The following is a 20,548-nucleotide window of genomic DNA, read 5'->3' as shown; positions in this document are numbered from 1 at the left end:
CGCTTTAAGGGACACTAAAGGCAAACGTTAAGTCGACGTTAATTGTTGAAATAGCGTTCCAGAAACCTTAGTGGTTGTTTCGTGCCAAGAAAATGCTTATTTTGAATGAAAATCGCGTTTTAGTGGTCCGCACAGCGTTAGCACGCTTCAAATCGCGCGCCTGAGAAGGCCTCCTGACGTAGCATTCGCCTTGCCCAACGTTGGCTGCCTTTATTGCCCGGCTGCCGACGCTGTGGTTTCTTCTCTGAAGGGCACATTACACAACATCACATGGACACGGCATTTTGTCGAACTTTCCGTTAGAGCGACTTTCATGAGCGTGCAAGGCACGCAGCAGTACGCGATAACGAAACTACCACTAAGGCGCGAGCGGAGCGTAGCTCGGGGAAAACTGAACTTTTGCACAATCCGCGCCGTTCTCAATTGTAACGTCAAGTTCTTTTCTCCATGAATCAAACAGAAACGCACAAGCAGCATTTTATTACGCCTTGCAATGCTTGTAATGTTCTTTTTGTGTCATACGTAGCTGATAATTTGTACTCGGTACTCTTGACCTCATCGGGCTCGTTTCAAAACCTCCCACTGGTGGCGCATATAGTGTCCTATATTTGCCTTAATTTCTCGACCAGTAGAGCACTGCTGTTGACAATGCTGACGTTTCAGACGTTCTCAAACATTGACCTTTCACTCCGACATAAATTGCTATTAACCTTTAGTGTCCCTTTAAGTGCGGTCGCACAACATGTCGCGTCCACTGCGAGCGGCGTTGCACGTGCCGTATGTGTGTGCAGCTGGCTGTCTAGCTTTGGCGAAAGTTTGCGATTGACGTGGCCCACTTCTAGCGTTACTCTGTCTGACGCTCGTTGACATCAGAGTCACTGGTGGTTCACGTAAATTCAGCTTTATGATCCCGAATTTCTACGTGCGTAGCGCTCGTCTCAAACTCGAGCTGTAACACTGCGAACCTCTTTTCCTTCGCCCTATAAGTCAAATTTAAAGGGGTACTGACACAAAATTTCGCGGCCGAGATAGCCTGCTGGATCGATTCCCGTGTACGTGCGTGTACCATCTGCAAAATATCGACAGCGAATAAAGCTTGGAAGTATTTTATATGAATTTTGAAGTTCACGAGCGCGATCCAGCATTATAGGCCGCACCTGGTGCATTGACACCCTCGGAGGTGACCCGAGGTGACCCCCCTACTTCCCCTACGTAACCGTTGCAGCCGGTACAAGTTATGATGACGTCGTAGCCGCCATTTCTGTTTTGACGCGCTTCCCGACGAATCGCTCCTCGCCAGCGGGTCAAACCTGAAGTGATTCGCCACGTCGAAAATTCCTTCCATCCCCGCCGCAAGAAAATCGTCGCCATCAGACGACGATGAGCCCGACGACGACAGACCGCGCGGAATTGCGTCACTGTTCTGTGTGCTCACGTGACCGAGCGTTTCACTCGCTAGGTGGTGATACTAGTTGCACCCGGCTAGGGTGCCTTGAGGGGGCGCGCGCATCGAGGCACTCTACACCCGGCGGCATGTCGTTTTTGGAGCTCTGTCAAACCGAAACTGAGGCTGTGTCGGTAATGAGGAGCTTGTAAGTAATTATCTGTCGCGCGCTGCAGTAAACGATGTGCCGTGTTATGACTAACAGGCCCCCAGCAACACATTGCAGCAAAAAAACGCGGGGCGAAAATTTTTGTGTCAGGACTCCTTTAAGTGAACGCAGCTGCCAATTTTAGGTTAGAAAGACGTTAGCATAAACTTTGCATGCTTACAAGGAGCGCTTGCAGGTATGATGCGACGGACGGCTGAAAATGGCATTTATTTCAATTTTAAAGTCTGAGTGAAATGTGGCTCCATTCTCTGGGCAATTCGCGATGACGAAAAAGTTGTTCTCACGAGCAAAATAGTGTGACAGTGTCAACGCTGTCCAGTTTCATAACGTCTACTATCTCAACCTGAAACTGCGTGATAAAAAAATGCCTGATATTAAGTTACTCGAGATGCGGTCGTGTATATGCCGGTCGTTATTAAGGTCCCCAAGAAGCTGTATATTACCTTGGAGAGAGAGATTAAAAAAAAAATGACCCGTATATTTGGTGTCTGCATTCCTTTCAGGGTCTGTTGAACGCTGCATAAATCATACCATCTCACCCTGATGGTATAATTTATCCCAGCTGATTTCTTCGCTAAAGCATGAAGGGAGAAATAGTGATTGGTTCTTCATTTAAACGATGCATACATAAAAAACAGGATGCGGGAAGGGAAGGAAAAATGTCAATTTGCTACGGACCGCACTTCAACTGCCCAGCGTAGACTGCTGACATGTGAACGGCAAGTTGCAGCGGGAATGGGAGAATGGGTGTAAACGATAGGGAGAGAGGGATGAGTGTGCAAGGCCACCGCTGACGTATGTACAACAGAGCGGCGAGGTCAGGGTACGAGGGGAGAGAGATTCACGCGAAACAGTGTAACGTCAAAGGTGGCTGTAATACAATTGGTTTGCTACTAACGGTAGCCTAACGCGTGGCATCTGAAATCGGTAGGCATGAATTTTGCTAGTTTTGCAGTGCGTGCTTCCGTGCCTAGTGTGGACACGCCACTGCATAAAGGAGCCATGCAGCAGGAGGCAGGTCGTGCGGGGTTACAGCGTTTGTCTCGCGAGTAGCCAGCTGGCCCATACGAGTCGTTGAAAGAAAAAAAAAAGAAAAAAGAAACTTGCACTGAGTCGCGCAAGGCTGGGGCACAGCAGAGCTAGCTGTTCGGCACTCGGCTGGTCCTGGCTTGACTAGGCTAACTAGGCACACGTGCATTCACGCCCCGATCAGACGACTGTTGCCGGTAACACTCCTACGGGGTCAAATGACACACACCGAAGCGTCAGGCGACTCCACAACTATTTTAAGTTACTCAGTTGACCCATTCTCTACTTTTGCGCGACTTCTGGTTGGAAATAGTGAAGTATTCATTTTAAGCAAGTCCAATAATGCTTGCCGTTATGTCCAGCGACTGCAAAAAAATAGTTCAATTTTATCATTATTTTAATGAAACTCGTCAAAACAACACACTTTTTCCAGCAGAGTAATCTAGAAAGCGCGAAAAGATGGTCTGTGATTTCCAACTAAGCTGTTGAGGTATTCCTTATTTACATGCTTGTATGATTGCCAACTAAAATGTGCGACTGTGATGTGCATAGTGTCATATGGTGCAAAATAAACTCAGAAATCGGCATCATGTTTCCATATTTATTCCTTATGATTATGAATAAATCAAGAAGTGGTGACGGCTGGAGGCATCAGACTTGCGACTTGCTGTTGTCGCTCCTGTTCAGCGGGAGCAGCCATGAAAAATTGTATCTGAAAAGCAGAAAGTGATATTATGAGAAAACGGAATTGCAGTAAGAGTTTGCAAAACCTACACAATAAGTGATTGACACAGACATAATGAAGGCTCACGACAAAACAACAAATGCAAACAGGCATAGTAAGAAACCAAGTTTTTTGCCGTTATCGTATAAAACACAACTTGCAAATGGTAGCTTTTGTAACACGTCACTTGGCGACAAACTTGCTGCACAAGATGATGTGAGTCTCTTTTAAACAACAAACAAAATTGGTTTAGGCTCCTTTGCATGGGTGCCGCTCGCCTCTTTTCCTATACGTCGTGTTGTCCAACCAAAGGAAATGTAGGGCCAACTGCTTCGTTGACAGGGCGAATGCCGCTGTTGATTTTCCCATCACGAGTGGTGAGGCACCAGACCATTGCGACACCTTCGTTTCCCCGAATGTGGCTGTCAACTGGAGTGAAGAGACGGTAGAAGCGATCCGGGAATCTGGGAAGAACCCCCCCCCCTCCACGCACACACACACTGATTATTTGTATTTAAAACCACCTTTTGTTCAACACACCGTTACTGTACGCACATCTTACACGAGTGTTTCGTTTGAAATAATTCCGCAACGAAAACATTTTCACGTAAAGGCGGCGGGAACCTCGCTTCGCAATAGGCACTGGCTATGCACGAATGAAAGCACTTCTGAGAAATCGCTTCAAAATTTGCTTTCAGAATAAGCACGGCTTTGCGCCGGCATATTCCGACACCCAAGCGCATCCTCCGGCAGTCAGCTGGGGCACGCCGTGAGCGGTTACTGACCGCATGTTTTACAAACGTAACCCATCCTTAGCGTACGAGCGCCCGAAGGACACGCAGCGCGCGCGGACGCCGTCAGCTCCCACAGTCACGTACACTCACTCGATTCTGTTATAACGCCGAACGTCATCGCAGTGTAGGCAAACCGCGAAAACAGCAAACAGAAACGAGGGGAAAAAGAGTGCGCAGCGGCGGCCGCAACAAAGTGCGCCGTCGAGTCTCGAGCTTTTCACCTTACCGGAGAGGCGTGTCGAACTTAAGTGACCACCGCGTACGTGCTGGAAGCATCGTACTATATCTCCACCTCCAACTACCGTCTTTAAGCCAACAAAAACCATTATATATAGTGCGTCTAAGCGTTTTGTACACATTTTTTTTCACGTTTCCACGCGCGGAAGCACACTGCACACTCAAGGTCGATGGAAATGTTAGTGTGAAGTAGACTAAGCGCATCTCAAAACGTCTAGCACCTTCAGCAGGCAGACACAATGTGCGATCAGAAAACAATGACCCTTCATAATTGTTTGCATCGCTCATTTTATGGGAGCTTGTACAGCATCGCGCATAACGGTGTCAACTCGTTAACTGACAGCTTTAGTTGGGCATCTGCAACAGCCCCGCGGACGCAGGCTGCTGTTGGGAATAGCTGGCAGATTACTTCCGCAGAGCTGCTGCAGACGCCCAGCTAAAGCTGTATAATTAGTACCTACGAAAGCAGTACACTCACCGTTAACAGGCGTGCGTTGTCCGTGTCCGCAGCTCCACGAATATTCCGCCCTCCTAGCGTCACTTCGAGTACGGAGCCTGGCGCCAACGCCACCAAAGATGCGCATGTTTGCTTGAACACAAATCGCACAAACCTTCAAGACACGCAACCACGCAACGCATTCCAATAGACCGAGGAGACTAAGGGAGAAGGCGGAGGCGGCGCGCCACCCCGGCTCCGTCGGCGAGCGAGGCGAGCCACCGCGCCACGACGGCGCCGAACGGCAAACGCGCGATATGTATGGCGTATACGACGGCGCCTTCATCACGGAAGCCAATCGAAACGCTCTTCAGGAGAGTCCAGTGACTCCTGCCGTAATGCTCTCTCTGCTTCTACCTTCCAAAAGGGGTCAATGGACACCCGAAGAGAGTCGCGGTGCCGTGACCCTCTTCCTGACTTTTTTTTTTCTTAAGGCTAGGTATCGATCGGGTTCGATTGGGTGTTTCTATTTCTTTCTCTCTCTGTGTTCTGTTTTTTCCTGTCTTTTTTTGTGTCTGCGTCTTTCTCTCTGTCTGTTTCTTTCTGTATTTTCCCCTTTATTTCTCTCTTTGTGTTTCTTTCTAGATTTTTTCTTTCTCTGCACTCGTTCTCTCGCCCATCCGAGTTATTGTATCCCACGCCGGACAAATAGGCGCAGCGGGAGAGCGCGCGCCGGGCGCACATTTTCGAAGAGCGAAGCAGATGACGAAGCGAGCGCGCGCTGGCATGATGGTATACATCGCGAACAGGACAAACGGCGGGCATAACAGCTATGCTGTAAAAAAGCACTGCCCATATCATTCCTTTTCGTCAGTCCTTGTGCGCATTTATTAGTTAGGACAACGTCGCGGGTCTGCATGCCTTTTGGGTACTAAAGTGGCTTGTTTCGTGGCTTATTGTTTTATTGATTACTTTTCCAACTGAGGTTGGGAATATGAATGCCCGCTCATTTTACGACTTCAATCTGAATAATGGCCTGAACAGAGCTCATGTTTCACGCAACTGTCGTAACTTTTTCTAAAGGTGACGTCAACTCGCGTGTTGGCCGAAAGGGTAGTCAGCCGGTGTTCGTTGCGACAGGCGCGACTTTAGCTGTTCACAGTTGTTTTACAGCCTGTGTAGCGCCTGTCACCGCAGCATTTCTGTGCTTTTCGCCTTTTTGGGTTGGCGCTTGACGTCAGCTATAGTTGCTCCCTGAGGAGAGAAAGCCCTCGTGCACAACAAAGGCAGACTCTTCCGCATTTGGTCACGCTGTTGGCAAAAGATGGCTGGCACAGCGTTTCTAATGCTTGTGCGCGGACTTGGCGTTTCAACCGCGTTGAAACTGGCAGCGCAGTCGGCCGTCGTTCGACAATTACCGTCTTGAAGGCTGAGTTCAGTATTGGCAAGGATCTTAAAACTTCGCGTCTTTAACAATGTCTCCAGCCAAAATTCTCTAAAGAACCTGGAAGCGAAGCTACGCCCCAACGGAAGGGAGTCATTATCCAGGATAGACGCGCAACGTAAAAACGAATGTCGAATGTACAGAAGCGGTTCCAGCCTTTGCCGTGATCGTGGATGCGCGCAAGCTTTCTCTCTACCGAGGCACACAGAGGCCAACGCACGCGCGGAATTTTAGAAGCGTTTTGGATTTTCAAATGTGTCAAGCCATCGTCAACCATGGCCTTCTCTACATGGCTTGCACGTGACTTCACGACCGTTCCTCCGCCGTAGCGGTGGCCATATTGAGGGATTAGCTATTGCCTCGTTTTGTTCGGTTCTGTGCAGCGCCATTCACACATTCTTTGGCTTCAAGCGTTTTTGGAGTTCTCGCGACCTTCTGGGCGCCATGCCGCCCGCTCCTAGCGGAGTCGTTTAGTGCGGCATATTACGCTAGGTTAATCAGGTCAGCGCACGCTTGATACGAAGAAAAGGTGTGAATGTACTACGATGGTGTCGACCCGTACATGCTGCGACTGGGCGCTGACACGTCGACGGACATCAATGCTCTATACCTGGAGTGGCGCACGGGTAAAGCTGCCTCGTTTACTCCTCGAGCTTCGTGACCCTGCAGGAGATGAAAGCGTTCAAAGTCCCTTGAGAAAGTCAAACAGGCTCATTTTCTTCCGTGCGACTTTCGTCTTCTGGTGGCAGCTGGCCTTCCGCTATCGACTCCGCGACTGCCGCCTTTCTGCAGGAGCCGTCTTTCCACGCGGTCGTGGCGCGCAGGGTCTTCATGACGCGTGCTGTATCCGATCATGAGCGTCGATGCCGAATTGGGATTCGTCTCTTCCCACAGCTTGTGGATGGCGTGCCTACGAATGGGTAATTTGTGCCCTTCTTTCGTCTTGTCCCAGCATTTCAACAATCAAAAACTGTTTTCGAGCTCACGTGAAATGAAGTGAACGCTGCACATGGTCAGTTTGCCTGATACGGGCCAGCCACGAACTGCACCGCTTTGCGCTTAGCGTGCAGTCGCACTGATTGTGCACGACCTTTGGCAGGTGGAATATACATATGTTCAGACACCTGTCTCTTTGTCGTTCTGCTGAGGTGCGCGTGCCCAAATACAGCGCACCATGGCTAGAGCGATCGCAGAAACGTATCCGCACGTTCACTATAAACGTTCACTGTTACGGGTGGTCCCCCATCTGGTATCTCAGAATTCCAGGCCGTGACGTGGGTGCAATACAGGTATATCGTGGATAAGTTCATACTCGCCCGATTCGCCGTCCTTGTGCGGAGCCGTTGTTGCCAACAGTGGCGTAAATCCACAAAAATCTCAAGGGGGGGAGGGTCACAACTTGCAATGGCGGCCATTTTGTTTCCATAAATATGTTATTTTTAATTATAACAAATTAACATAATGTTTTAAAATGAATTTAAAAAACGAGCATGAGCGTTGGCGCAGGGTCAGGGAAAACAGCACTCAGCAACCAATAATGTAAACGCACATTTCATGGCGAAGTTAGTTTCTAAGCGTATAGCTCGTAGGTAGGCTCTAGCATAATTCTATCTAATATGTCATTCGGGTTATACTATGACACAAATATGCTAGCACTTCTTTTGTTCTATTCCACATCATGTGTATATGTTTGACAAAGCCTCCCACGATTTACCTTTGAAAACTTTCTTGCAAAGCATTGTTATGTCCATCGGTGACTTGTTTAAAGGGACACTAAAGAGCAAAACGATTTTTCTCGCATTAGTAAAGTAGTCTTCCACGATACCAAAAACACCACGCTTGCTGCGAGAAGACGCTTAATAAGCGAGAAAACTCGCAAAAAGAAAATACAGGTGGCGAGGCCACCTTGGAATTCCCGCACCATTTGCCGTGACGTCACATATTTTTGACGGCGCCTGCTTGGGCCTGCGTAGTTCCTAATCGGTTAAATCGAAGCACATTGTCCTCTGAGGGGGCCAGAGGCTTGACATAACGAGTCTGTGGAAATTTCGTCGAGCCAGTGGCGCCGAAATTCGTTTAATGCTCTTTGAAATCTTTCAGGCACGTAGCCAGGATTTTTTTTCGGCGGGGGGCCCAAGGCCTAATTATTCGAAAGAAAGTCTTTTCATGGCAAAAAGAAACAAAATTGCCCGGGAACATAAAAGGCTGGACGAATTTCGGGGGGGGGGGGGGGGGGGCGGGGCCCCCCCTTGCCTACGTGCCTGAAATCTTTTACGTCACGAATTACAAAGTTCGGTGCGAAATTTAAAAATGAAACTTTGAACTTGGTTTTCTCCTCTGATAATAAAGCTATGATGGTGAAATAAACTACACAAGAGTTCTCCGCGCACACTTTATGAATCTAAACCAATTCATTGTTTCTCTTTAGTGTCCCTTAACACAACCACAATCGATCAATCGCATTTATACTTTATTGTGAATGGCTTCCAACAAATCGTCGACATAAATAACGGTAGATGATCAGGGACGTCAGAATTGTAACCCGCATCCTTTCCGAAAACTCGTGCTCTACAGTGATTCTTAAAACGACAAGCAGCTTTCGCTTTTGTACTTCGTTTCTGCTCATTGGGGTAAAAAAAGATAAATCTCATAGGGGGGGGGGGGCACTATCAAGGAGTGCCTCTCCCCCCCCCCCAGCCTGAACAAGGGGGATCAGGACCCCCCTGACCCCCCCCCCCCCTTTCATGATTTACACCACACTGTAAACGAAAATTAGCCGAGATGGGAGCTTTTCGAGCATATGAGCCCCTAAAACCCCCATGCCCCAATCATTTACTCCGCGGTAGCGGGGTGAAGTCGGCACATGTCGTCGTAAAACGCCCCTTGCTTAATGAGGGAGTTTATGAACGACATGACCTTGTTAAACTCCCCACGGAGTTTTAGATCACGTGGTTAGAAACTCCCTATGGGAGGTTTAAAAAGTATTTTTGGTCGTGACGTGCGTGTCACGTGGTCAGAAACTCCCTATGGGAGTTTTAGAAACCATTTTTGGTCGTGATGTGCGTGCGTGTGTGAATGTGCGTGTGTGTACGGGCATCTGTTTGCAGCGACGATTTGCAGCGAGGATTTGCAACGGCCGGTTGGTTTGTGTAGACGTGCAGGACTATTTTCTCCACTGAACCGTTCTGTTCAAAGACAAGTTCAACTCGCGCCAGCGTCCGACCGCGAACACATCGAGCTGGCTGTCCTGTGTTTATTCTCCCGTCAAGCGGCAATGCCCATGCACACGAGTGCAAGCCTCCGACACGCCACGGATACCTCGCTTCAACGTGCCGAGTTACGAAGAAATGCGAAGAATAATTTCATCGGTAACAAAAGTAAGCTGTTGCGATCGTCAGCGGGTTGTTTCTGGAGTTTCACCGGCTAAAACTTCGAAGCAGTAAGAAGTAGGCTTCGCTACGTCGTCGGCATCAAGCCGGCCGGCGGCCGGTGTGAGAGCTGCGCCGGCGACGCGCTTGCCCCGACCACCGGCAACGCTTGCTTCTCGGAGTGTCACCGAATGTTTCACCGGCTGCAACTTCTAAGCGGTAAGAAGGCTTCGCTACGTCGTCGGTACCAAGCCGGCGGCGCGCGAACTCGCACAGCCACATCGGTCGCCATGGCGAGTTCTATATACGAGCTCGCACCGGCCACCAGTGAAGCAAAGAATATGTTTCACAGAAAATAAAAGCTGCTGGAATGAGTAAGTTTAAATTGTCTCTTTGTGCCATGCAACCACCGTTGTCAAACGTATAGCGAGAAGGCGAGCGCCGATACGAGATAGATTGAACCAACATGCGGCCGCCGCTGCACTGCGAGCAACAGGAACCGCGACTACGAGCCGTCTCGTTCGTTGTAAGTGCATCGCTCCGTAGCTTAACCCATTAAGGCCCAAGCAAAAACTATTTGTTGAATGTAATTGAAATTTCGCGCACTTATCTAACTACAGTAGACAAAAACATCTGGCAAGTTTCATAGCGTTACATCTATTCCTTCAGAAGTTATGATACTGTACTTTAGAAAGTACGCTGGGCTCTTGCGACAGCAATGCAAGCTGGCTCGGCACACGAATAGCCAGCATTCTTGGCTCTTGTCATAATAATACAAAAGTTGTTTTGGCACATGCAACTTGTCGAAGCAGCGACGCATCATGCAAAGCGTTGCACCATACTTTTCGCAGCATCATTTCTATTTATCACAGACAGTGTATTTCAACCGTTTTTCAATATTCTTGTGAAATGCCCACATGGATGGAGGGGACTGGCAGGCACACTGGACACGGTAGACCTCTTGATAGTTCTATTGTGTACACGACACAGGTATACACAATAGAACTATCAAGAGGTCTACCGTGTCCAGTGTGCCTGCCAGTCCCCTCCATCCATGTGGGCATTTCACAAAAATATTGAAAAACGGTTGAAATGCACTGTCTGTGATAAATAGAAATGATGCTGCGAAAAGTATGGTGCAACGCTTTGCATGATGCGTCGCTGCTTCGACAAGTTGCATGTGCCAAAACAACTTTTGTATTATTATGACAAGAGCCAAGAATGCTGGCTGTTCGTGTGCCGAGCCAGGTAGTTCACCCTGAATACAATGTAGGCAGACGACGGGCTAGGGCTAAAGCCCTCCTGGAGAGTGCCCATGCACATGCCCGGAGTTGCTGTTTCGTTGACGCTGCACGGTACCCAAACGGAAAAGCATTCGTTGCAGTCACTGTTGATCAAGATGGCATTATTACAAACTCCTCGTCGGTCCGGACCACAACGGCTGAGGTTGCCGAACAGGTCGCAATAGCCTTGGCCCTGCTAGACGACGGGAGAACAACAATATACAGTGACTCGAGATCAGCAGTTCGAGCATTCGGTAGGGGCACCATCTCAGAATCAGCCTTGCGGATCCTGCGAAATAAGGAGGTACAACAACACACAATCGTCTGGTTCCCAGCTCACATGGGACAGATCAAGGGCGCTCCGTCCAACCTCAACGAGAAGGCCCATAGAGCTGCGCGAGGAGTCGTCGACCGCGTAGCTACTGAACGGCATGACGATGAGGTTGTTGACACAAAGATCCCCCAACGACGTACAATGAACTTTGCAAGAAGCTTTAATCTGAGGAGGCGAAAGTATCCGCCACCGCACAGTAAACTGAACAGGCCTCAGGCATTGACGCTCAGACTCCTGCAGGTCGGGGCATATCCCAGTCCCGCACTCTTGCACAAAATTTACCCAGAAACTCAGACGTCAAACACGTGCGCGCTTTGCTCAGAATTTGCCAGCTTAGATCATATGCTCTGGCGGTGCCCTGCGTTACGGGTTCAAAACGTTACATCGTCAAAGTGGGATGCTGCGCTACGCAGTACGGATTTCAGGACGCAGCTATGGGCAGTCCAACGGGCCCACGACGTGGCGGACAGGTTAGGCCTATCTGTCCCGACGTGGGAGCGGCCCGCTACGTGCTAGTTCACGCCCCGACGGACCTAAATAAAGTTTTCCATACCATACGACACAGGTAGTGTCTTGCAAGTGTGCAGGTGAATGACAGCAGTCGACTCATAGAGGGTCTGCTAACCTCCAGTAGTTTTGCAGATCCTCTGTGCATTCAGTGCAGCAATGTTGATGATCTGTGTAAATAGGTGCTTCCATCTCATTTTGCCACGAATAAAAGCTCTGAAGTTATACGCAGCTTGATTGTGGAGGTGTATCTCTCCCATGCCAATATTTCTCTAGCTGCTGACGATGTTTCGTGATGGCACTACGTTTTTCTTTTGAGTTGATGATCATCTGCTTACAGAGCGTAGTGGCTCGACTGTGTCATAGTTCATCGCGATAGCAACTATGCTATTGTCTTTGCCCTTTACGAAAAGAAACTCGTTTCCCGGATCAAAACAGAAGCAGTCTTCCCGATTTCTTTCGTTCCATCAGGCAGAAGGCATTCATTCGCACAGCCGTCTTCCCCCTCCTCCTCAGCCGTTTGGGAGTGACAATTACTTCACCAAGAGGCTCTCGTATATCCCTGCCGGCATCTGTTGCAGTCTCCCGAGTCTCAAATGACCGTAAAAACGGCATTCTTCTGAAGAAAATACCTGGTTTGATCTCTGAGGCAACCTACAACGCAATGCACATGTAAGCTCTCACAAAGGCCCAGTGTACTACAAAAAGTACACCAACATTTGATTACCCCTCAGAGCAAAACTGTGCACTACAGCTGATTCTTGCGCTTCGCCGTGATTATATTGTTCCTTTTGAAGCACAACCAATCTGTTTTTTCAATATATACAGGGTGAAACCTTAAATTATTTGAGAAAATGTAGTAGTCGTCACATGCGTTGGACTGGCGCTCGTTTTCCAAAAGTTTAACAACTCGTACCACAGCAAAAATTGACCTGAGTCAATATGTTCGATTAGGAGTGTCTTGCTGCAACCTTTAGCATCAAAAATGCTAATCAGAAAAATTAGAATATTGGATAGTGTATTTTCTATTCCAAAAAAATGAAGTGTACTTTGTAAAGTACGCTGGGCGCTAATGGGTTAACGCGGATAGCGGACACCTGTTTTTTTATTGTGTGTGTAAAATAACGGCGACGAAAACTGCACAGCAGCAAGCATTTTGTGATCGCGAGCCGCCGTTCGTCGTATAGCCGTGCCGTACTCCTGCGAGAGGCCTAGCGACGCCGTCGGCAACAATGCGGTATACGTGGCGTTGAATGTTAGGCGGGTTTATAGTAAAAGACGGGTGTACCTCAGTAGTATCTATAGGCCCACCACAAATATACACGTACGCCATGAATGTTTGGTGCATAATTACGCGGAAAAGGAGTGTCCCGTCCGAGCTACATAGGAGGTCAAGATGTGGTGCCTATATATACTCGGTGACCAAAGTTTGGTTGTGAAGCGCGGGTGGCGAGCGGTTGTCAGTGTGAGTGATGTATTACTTTGCGAATGTTGTGTGCATGTTTGTGTACGTGTGATCGAGTTTGCGTGTTTCGATGCTAATTTAATTAGAGATTCTTTGGTGCATGGTGCGACAGCGAAAAGCATTTTTTTTTCGATGGTTATCAAAATTTACTCCCATACTTACCTGGAAAAGCTCCCCTATGGATGTAAACAAATACTCCCATCAGTCCATCCAAAACCTCCGTCCTTAAGGGGGGTAAATTTTTTACTCCCCTGGACGGGGTATATAAAACCCCCATCGGGGCGTGCGCTAGAGGACAAGTCCATTTACTCCCATCTCGGCTTTTTTTTTGCTTACAGTGCACTGGTTGCCACCATTGAAACTCGTGCCCTTTACCGTGCAACAGTCTGTGTCATGCTATATTTGTATCATGTCATATCACATTGTGTATCGGTAGCATCATGAATATCACGCGTTTTACTTCTTGCTTTTAATGGCAGAAATATGTTCACAGTTGCTTGGGATCGGCGCCATGTTTTTTTTAGTGTAACGCGGACACGTGATGCCCGATTGTCACATTCATGCAAACAGGCATGTAACAATGGGGCGGGGAAGGGAGAACACGCAATCTCTCCACTCTTTCATTCAAATCTATGTTGGCCACTTGTGGTACGCGAAAACGGCGAAATTTGTGCACCGGATTGCGCCAACTGACAAGTGGCTTTCGTCATACTCTTCGAAGCATGGCGAGGCATCTCTGCTTGCCTATATTTTTGTCCGATTTGCTCAATGTCTTGTAATCAGCCGCGGTATTTCGCATTCAGCCTCTGTTACGTAAGTGTCCTTGCCTCGCGACCATTATTTGACACAGCGTCGCGTGACAGTCCTTGAGAAAATCGTATTTGTGGTCTACCTGCTTACGTCTTAGATAGTCGTCTAAACGACTTCCCAATTACCGGACTACCGCGTGAAACGTGAGACTGTTCTGGTGAAACTTGCTTATGTATATATACATATTTCTAGGGGTTTTTTCCCCCCTTTTGTTCGTTGTCCCGTTGTATTTCGCGGTGGCATGGCATTTCTGCCTTCGTTATTACGCTTGGTGTTAGCTATGTCAGCGTTGTTGGCTATACGTCTGAAATTTGTTTCGCGTCTGTTTTCAACGGCGTTTTACCGTTAGCCCCGCAACAGAGGGCTGAAACTCTACCCGTACCTCTCTCCCATGTACAGTAAAGTGTCGAATACTTATCGAAACTTTGTGGGGCATTGAATCACACTGAGCGCGGAACACTCAGTGACCGACCCAAATTCGCGACGCGACTCCTGCAGTGCGTTTTATTTATTTATTAAGTTGAGAATCGTAAGTGGACAGGCCACACGTGATCTCTGGGGAACTTCGAGACTGATTGAAGCTGCTTCGAAGTAGGCTTTTTGTTTTTTCCTAGTACCGCGCTCAGAATTTTGTGTCGTCCTCAAGATAGAGAACGCGCACCGCCGTCGTCTCCGTTTCAGAGGCTGGGTCCGAGCTAGTTGGTACCTTCCTTGTGTGTCGTCTTTTTCCCGTCTTTGTGCGCTTAACGGATTGTGAAACCGTTAAGCGCACAAAGACGGGAAAAAGACGACACACAAGGAAGGTGGCGCTCTGTGTATCGTCTTCTTGTTCCCGTCTTTGTGCGCTTAACGGTTTCATAATGTCAATGTACCAACTAGCTCGGACTCTCATTCAGTATATTTCTACCACACCGAGCATCGTTCCCCCATGTGTGCTTCTTGATCCTTCCTGGTGTTCTTCACTCATCGTTAAGGCTAACTGCAATGCAAGACTACTGACGTTTGCCATTAACCGCGCCTTTTGTCCTCCTGCCATCGCACAGTTGTTGGGTACTTTCCGGCCTTCCCGCCACATTGCCCAGCACCTTTGTCGCCTTTTGAGATCCGAGACGTGGAGGCAAATTCGTCTGCTCAAGGATTGCTTGCTGGTGGCGTGCGCGCAGCAGGCCCCACCAGGAAGACACCTTCGAAGGTTTTCCCAGGAGATGCGCACGGTGCCACAGGCAACGGGATTTTTTTGGAAATTGACCCTTACCATTCATCCCAAGAAGCGAAACGCTGAATCGAGTGAACCATATGTTAAGAAGTTAGGTGATGTAAATGTACCAAAGTTCGTTGAAGATGTCCTCGGCGTTGGTCCGAAGTTCAGCGTTGCCCCGAGACCAGATAAGACAACTCCTGGGCATGGTGCGAACAGTGGCAAGCAGGGCATTTCAGCCTGAAGCCGATCGCATAGTTCTTGAGAGCATTGATGCGCTTCCGACTAAATTGTCAAAGACCAAGAAGCCTGCCATTTCAGACACAGTGAAGGTAGCGCTCTGTATGTCGTCTTCTTGTTCCCGTCTTTGTGCGCTTAACGGTTTCATAATGTCGTCTCCGTTAGTTACTGAAGCCAATGGGTCTAATCTCCGTTTAACGGGGTCGGATAGTGTGTGAAGTGCTCCCAAAGAGAGCTTTGGTGTGCCGCGCGCTCTGGCGCCGTGACTATTGGCGGGTTTGCACATGTTTCGAGCCTGTCTGCTGCGTCTCTTTTTCGGTTCTGCGCCCGTCGCTTTCCGTCCTCTTCTCACTTTACCGCTCGTCTTCACGGGCCCGAAACCTCGCAGGTTATATAGAACCGCAGTAACACATATATATAAACCATTTGGCCCGCCGAAGTGAAACTCTCTGAACGTCGCCGGCATTTCAGGTAGTACATATATTGCTCGCATAACCTCGAATTGGCATCGACTTGTTATGCTCGAGACGCTGACAGCGTGCAAGAGACTGTTCCGATTTCCTGGACCCCTCAGCGGGGCTCCCCATGAAGTTGGGCGCCGCTGGCGTCAAACGACCTCAACCGGTCTGCAGAGAGCGAGACTATGCAAACCGCGTTGTCGGCAGCCTGAGGGGCCCATTTTCTTTTCTGGTCGGCAGGTCTGCCCGGTCGACATAACTGGGCACGCTGCCAGCGACCACCTGCGCTGGCCACTCGATGAGGCGCTTCCCCGCGCCCTTGAGCGCTGCCGCAGTGCACCGCCGACGCCTCTCGTTTCCACGCGCTGCTGCTCCCAACACTCCTTCGGCCTCGTGGGACACATCGGCTCCTTCGCGTTCCGAGTTGGGTTTGGGCTTGACGCCGGCCATGCCGTACCGTGCGCTCGGTTCGGGACCTACGTGTTGCGCCATAGAACCACGAAAACTGCCGCACCAAGTCAACCTCTATGCAAGACTCCAGCAATGGCGGCGACGAATTGAAAAAAAAAAAAAAAAAGACTTAAACCGGATAAATAACAGGGGAGCCTACTCACGAAAAGGAAATTCAGCGAAGAAAAAGGATGGGCCGGAGCGCTTACCGCAGGCGTTCCCAAATCATGACAGGCAATCTGTCGCTGTCCTATAGCGAAAAGTATACAGTCATTGCGCACTGTGTTCTAACATATGGGGCTTGGAGGATAACAAAGAAACTGGAGAAAAAGTCAAGGACTCCGCAGCGTGCAAAGCAATGTAAAATGCTAGGCGCGTCACATTGAGAGATCGGAAGACAGCAGAAGGGTTACACAACAATCGGGTGTATGCCTGATATTCTAGTTGATATTCAGCGAAAGAAATCGACGTGGGCCAGCCACTTAGTAGGTAGGACAGACAACCAGTGGTCTGGTTACCAATGGAAGGGCAAAGAAGCAGAGGACGGCGGCGAGCTAGATGGAGCGACGAAATCATAAAGTTTGCCGGGACAAAATGGAGTCGGGTCGCGCAAGGTAGTGTAGATCATTGGGACAGGCCTTCGTCCTGCAGTCGACATAAAATAGGCAGAGAATGATGAATGATCAGACGAAGCAGAAGCACGCGGCAGCAGACGGTGGCGTGCGACACACACAGTCGTTTCGCTCCTTGTTTGTGTGTTAAAACCTGCGACCGCAGTTCGTACATGTAAGTACTTCCATCTGCTATAGCTTGCTAACCGTCCTCTCAGCGGTCACATCAGTTACGCTTCCAAGCTATCCTATTTGATGTGATCGATATGGTCTCGTAAGTTATAAAACCCACACATATTTGTCACCTTATCGCGAGCGCTGTCAGTCTAGTTCGCTATTAAAAAGCCCTGAATCTATTTGCGTGTACCTTTCGTGTATACCATCAATCGCGACGTGTCGAAGTCTGTTGCACGAAGTCCTGTACGTGTTTCTGCGCGCAGCACGCATTTGTCATCGCCTATTATTTGGAGAGCGCCTGAGGGGCACGTAGGTTATTAGTGGCGTCGTTAGCCTTGCCCAGCGTTTCCTTATGCACCCAAAAGGAAAGTAAAATGCTACGCGGTGGCGCCTCTTTGACGTCACTCCGCGTGGATGGCGTAGTCCCCCCTCCCTTTTCTCGGCGTCGCTGCTGGCACTGCGCGCAGCATTGATGCGGGAGGGAGGCCGGCGCCCCGTTTGCCGGAGGATGTCCGACGCCGCTGTGATAAGCCACGTTTCCTCGGGTAGGATGGTTGGCGCGCAGTATGGACGGCTGCTTCTGTCGGAGCGCGTAGCGTCGCAATCGGGCGACGCTGTTGCGTCATTGCCCGCCATTCTGTCGACGAAGTAGTTCAAGGGTGACGGGCGCTGGCGCATACTACAGTACGTCACGAACGGCACCATGTGCGCTGCTCAATGAAATTCACGTGGTGAATGCCACGCCGAACCGCGCCATTAGCACGGGCGACTGTGCGGGTGCACTTATCGTACCTCTATTAGCGTTCCTTGGTAGCGCAAAAAAGACAGGACAAATATAGACGCACATGGACGCACACAGGGCGCTATGTTGTCCCTTTGTATCTACATTTGTCCTGTCTTTTATTTGCGCTACTAACTACTCAAGATGCGCTACCAGCAAGCACGCATCGCCTCGTATAAATTAGCGTTCCGCCCTAGTGGGGAAGGCGAGGGCAGCTGAGGAAATGAAAGGCCGCTGCGGCGTCGCGCATTTTTGGTCACAGATGAATGTTAAGCCGTTCTGCACAGCCTGCCAGCGTGCGCAAGATGGATATGGCGGCCAAGGCCGCGTTTAATCGGTCAAGAGCCATGGCCGGTATGCCATCGATCCTCGGGGCCCTGTTATGTCTGCCGCCTCGTTCACGGGGCGCTCCGGCTCGCCTGTCCATGGGGGTTAACGACACGCGAGGCTGTCATTTGTCTCGCATCGTTCGAACCAGTTTCTGGCTCTCCTTAACAAGGACGACCGGCACGAAGCCCAGGAAGGGGCCGCTTCCCCAAATATATGAAAAACGATAGGCCTCCTCGCGATTCCAATTTGCGGGTCGTTGCGACCATGCGTCATTCAGCTCCAGCGCTCGTGCACTGTAGCGTTTCCTGTATTAAAGGTGCGTCAGGATGAAATAGCGCCGCGCGAATGGCTTCGCACGGCGCTGTTATCGTGCTCAGCGGTACATTTCAGCCTTGGTAGGGTAATGATGGCCGTACAACCGTTGGTCTTTCTTCGAGCCCATTAACCGAGCGGTATTCGTGCCTCGGCGTTGGGGTGTGCAAGCACGCACCGCATTGTGGCCGGCGCCTTCAAAGCCAGCTTGCTGAAATGTATACCGAGCTCTACCTCGGCTTGGCACGTCCGAATGCTACAACGTCATGACTGATCTCGTGGCCACCGCCTAACGAGACCTTGTGTAGCATTGCCGGTGTTAGACGGGGCTGCCTGGTTTCAGCGAGCGTTATCTTTTGCATTTGGTTTGGAGGTCTGGTCACTCAGATGACTCATTTTTCTATTTACAGACCGCCCCAGGGCAGGCAATTATTGGCTGCAGCGAACTCTAGTTGTCCTCCTCGCTAGCGGACTATATCCTTGCTTCGTTTCCTGCTTGAGTTTCGTGTTGCCTCCAGAAGGCGCCTTGCATATGAACCGCAGACGTGTGTCGCTGTAAGAAGTGGCACCAGACTTGATTCAAGTCGAGCATGATAGATCGCAATGCGGACGTGCTTAGGACGGCTGCAGAAACTTTTTTGTCTCTCTACCCAGCTCAACACCGTGAGTTATTTCACTGCACACACTTTCCCTGTGGCGTCGTGAGTGCGTGTCCTGGAAAAAGGTGTCCTGGAATACAGGCGTGTTCAAAAGGCAAATTCAAAATCTCCGCGTTCATCATTCTTGGTTGTTCCGGTTTTTTTTTGTTTTTTTTACCAACGGTGCTTTCTCACTGAGGGCATTGAATACTTGCTTCAAGAGATATTTTAATTCATTGTGAGATGGGTTGATGTTTTGAGCGCTGACTGCGCGTTCACTCGCGAGAGCGTGCTTTCTCGGCTGCGCTCCACACATTGCGTGCTTGCACTTGCCCGATGCTGCTCCTAGCGCTTTGGAGTTCTCTTGCGGCAGACAAATCGCCGCACCTGTCATGTACACATGCGGCGAGTTGTTTCGTTACGCCCTTGTCACACCTGACTGCGCCCCTGCCGGACACGTTGCGCTGTTTGGAACTGTGCAGCGGCAGTAAGTCTAATGTATGTAGCCAATGCTCGCAGTTTCGGTGACACCTTTACGCGACAAGTCTTGAATTGCAATTGCTGCCAGTCTGCCTGCCAGTCGTCTAATGGATTTCTCCAGTGTCTCAACGTGCCAGAGCTGCAGTCTCAAGCCGCCATGTGCACGCCGTTGCTTCTCCCGATGGGCCACACAGCATTCGTTATGAAGCGAATCGTGTACCTTTCTTTGAACAGATTTGATAGCTCCAGGCGGTTTGGCAGATGCCGAACTCCTTTCTATTTTTGCCTGCGGACCCCCGTCGCTCCGAACACTCCTCAGTCAATAGCTGCCGCCTTGTGTACCTGTATATCTTGTTTTTATGCCAGGTCGTGCTGGGGTACTTCCGAGACGATCGGCTTTCCGTCGATATGTGCATAACTGATAACCCGGCGATTCATGCAGCTTAAAAGATGAGTTATCCACAGTATCCGGTGTGGGTTATTGCGAGGTACCCCGGGAACCCTGACCACGTTAACGTGCAGGCAAGGCGGGACCACCAGGTCTGCTGTCGGGAGCATTCGGAGCCTCTCTCGGAACGTTCTTGGCGCCGTTATCCGTCGCTGCTGCGACAGCTGCCGCCGAGCGTGCACCGCGCCTTTTCAGGAGACGACACAGGTGGCTCGCTGCAGCTTTGACCTCCACTTGTCATTGCCGCCGCTGCTGTAAAGCGCGCGGACAGGCAGCGCTGTCTCGGCAGCTTTCTTTCTTCTTCGCTGCTGCACTACTTGCCCACGACGTGACTTGGCAAGTGCGCCGTGAACGACAACAATACGGGTGAGCGGTCGCGTG

The 20,548-nt window shown here is 49.9% G+C and overlaps 1 protein-coding gene across 3 annotated transcripts in view; it reads left to right on the top strand.

Moving 5' to 3' along the window:
• LOC119379156 (hexokinase-2) overlaps positions 1 to 20,548 on the top strand; it is a 44,076-nt gene that overhangs the window by 5,342 nt on the left and 18,186 nt on the right. Inside the window, exon 1 of one of the 3 annotated variants that reach the window (XM_049411892.1) lies at positions 19,152 to 19,264. The exons of 1 other annotated variant lie outside the window; for it this stretch is intronic. In XM_049411892.1, the coding sequence (XP_049267849.1) occupies positions 19,205 to 19,264 (60 nt within the window). In that variant the 5' untranslated portion in view covers positions 19,152 to 19,204. Of the gene's footprint in view, positions 1 to 19,151; positions 19,265 to 20,548 lie in introns of those variants that run through there. One more of the 3 variants, XM_049411891.1, reaches the window with a different exon arrangement.

Source organism: Rhipicephalus sanguineus, chromosome 1, assembly GCF_013339695.2.
Source record: "Rhipicephalus sanguineus isolate Rsan-2018 chromosome 1, BIME_Rsan_1.4, whole genome shotgun sequence".
NCBI classification, from domain to species: Eukaryota; Metazoa; Arthropoda; class Arachnida; order Ixodida; family Ixodidae; genus Rhipicephalus; species Rhipicephalus sanguineus.
The sequence above is the reverse complement of the archived record's forward strand: the minus strand, read 5'-3'. Positions and strand labels throughout refer to the sequence as shown.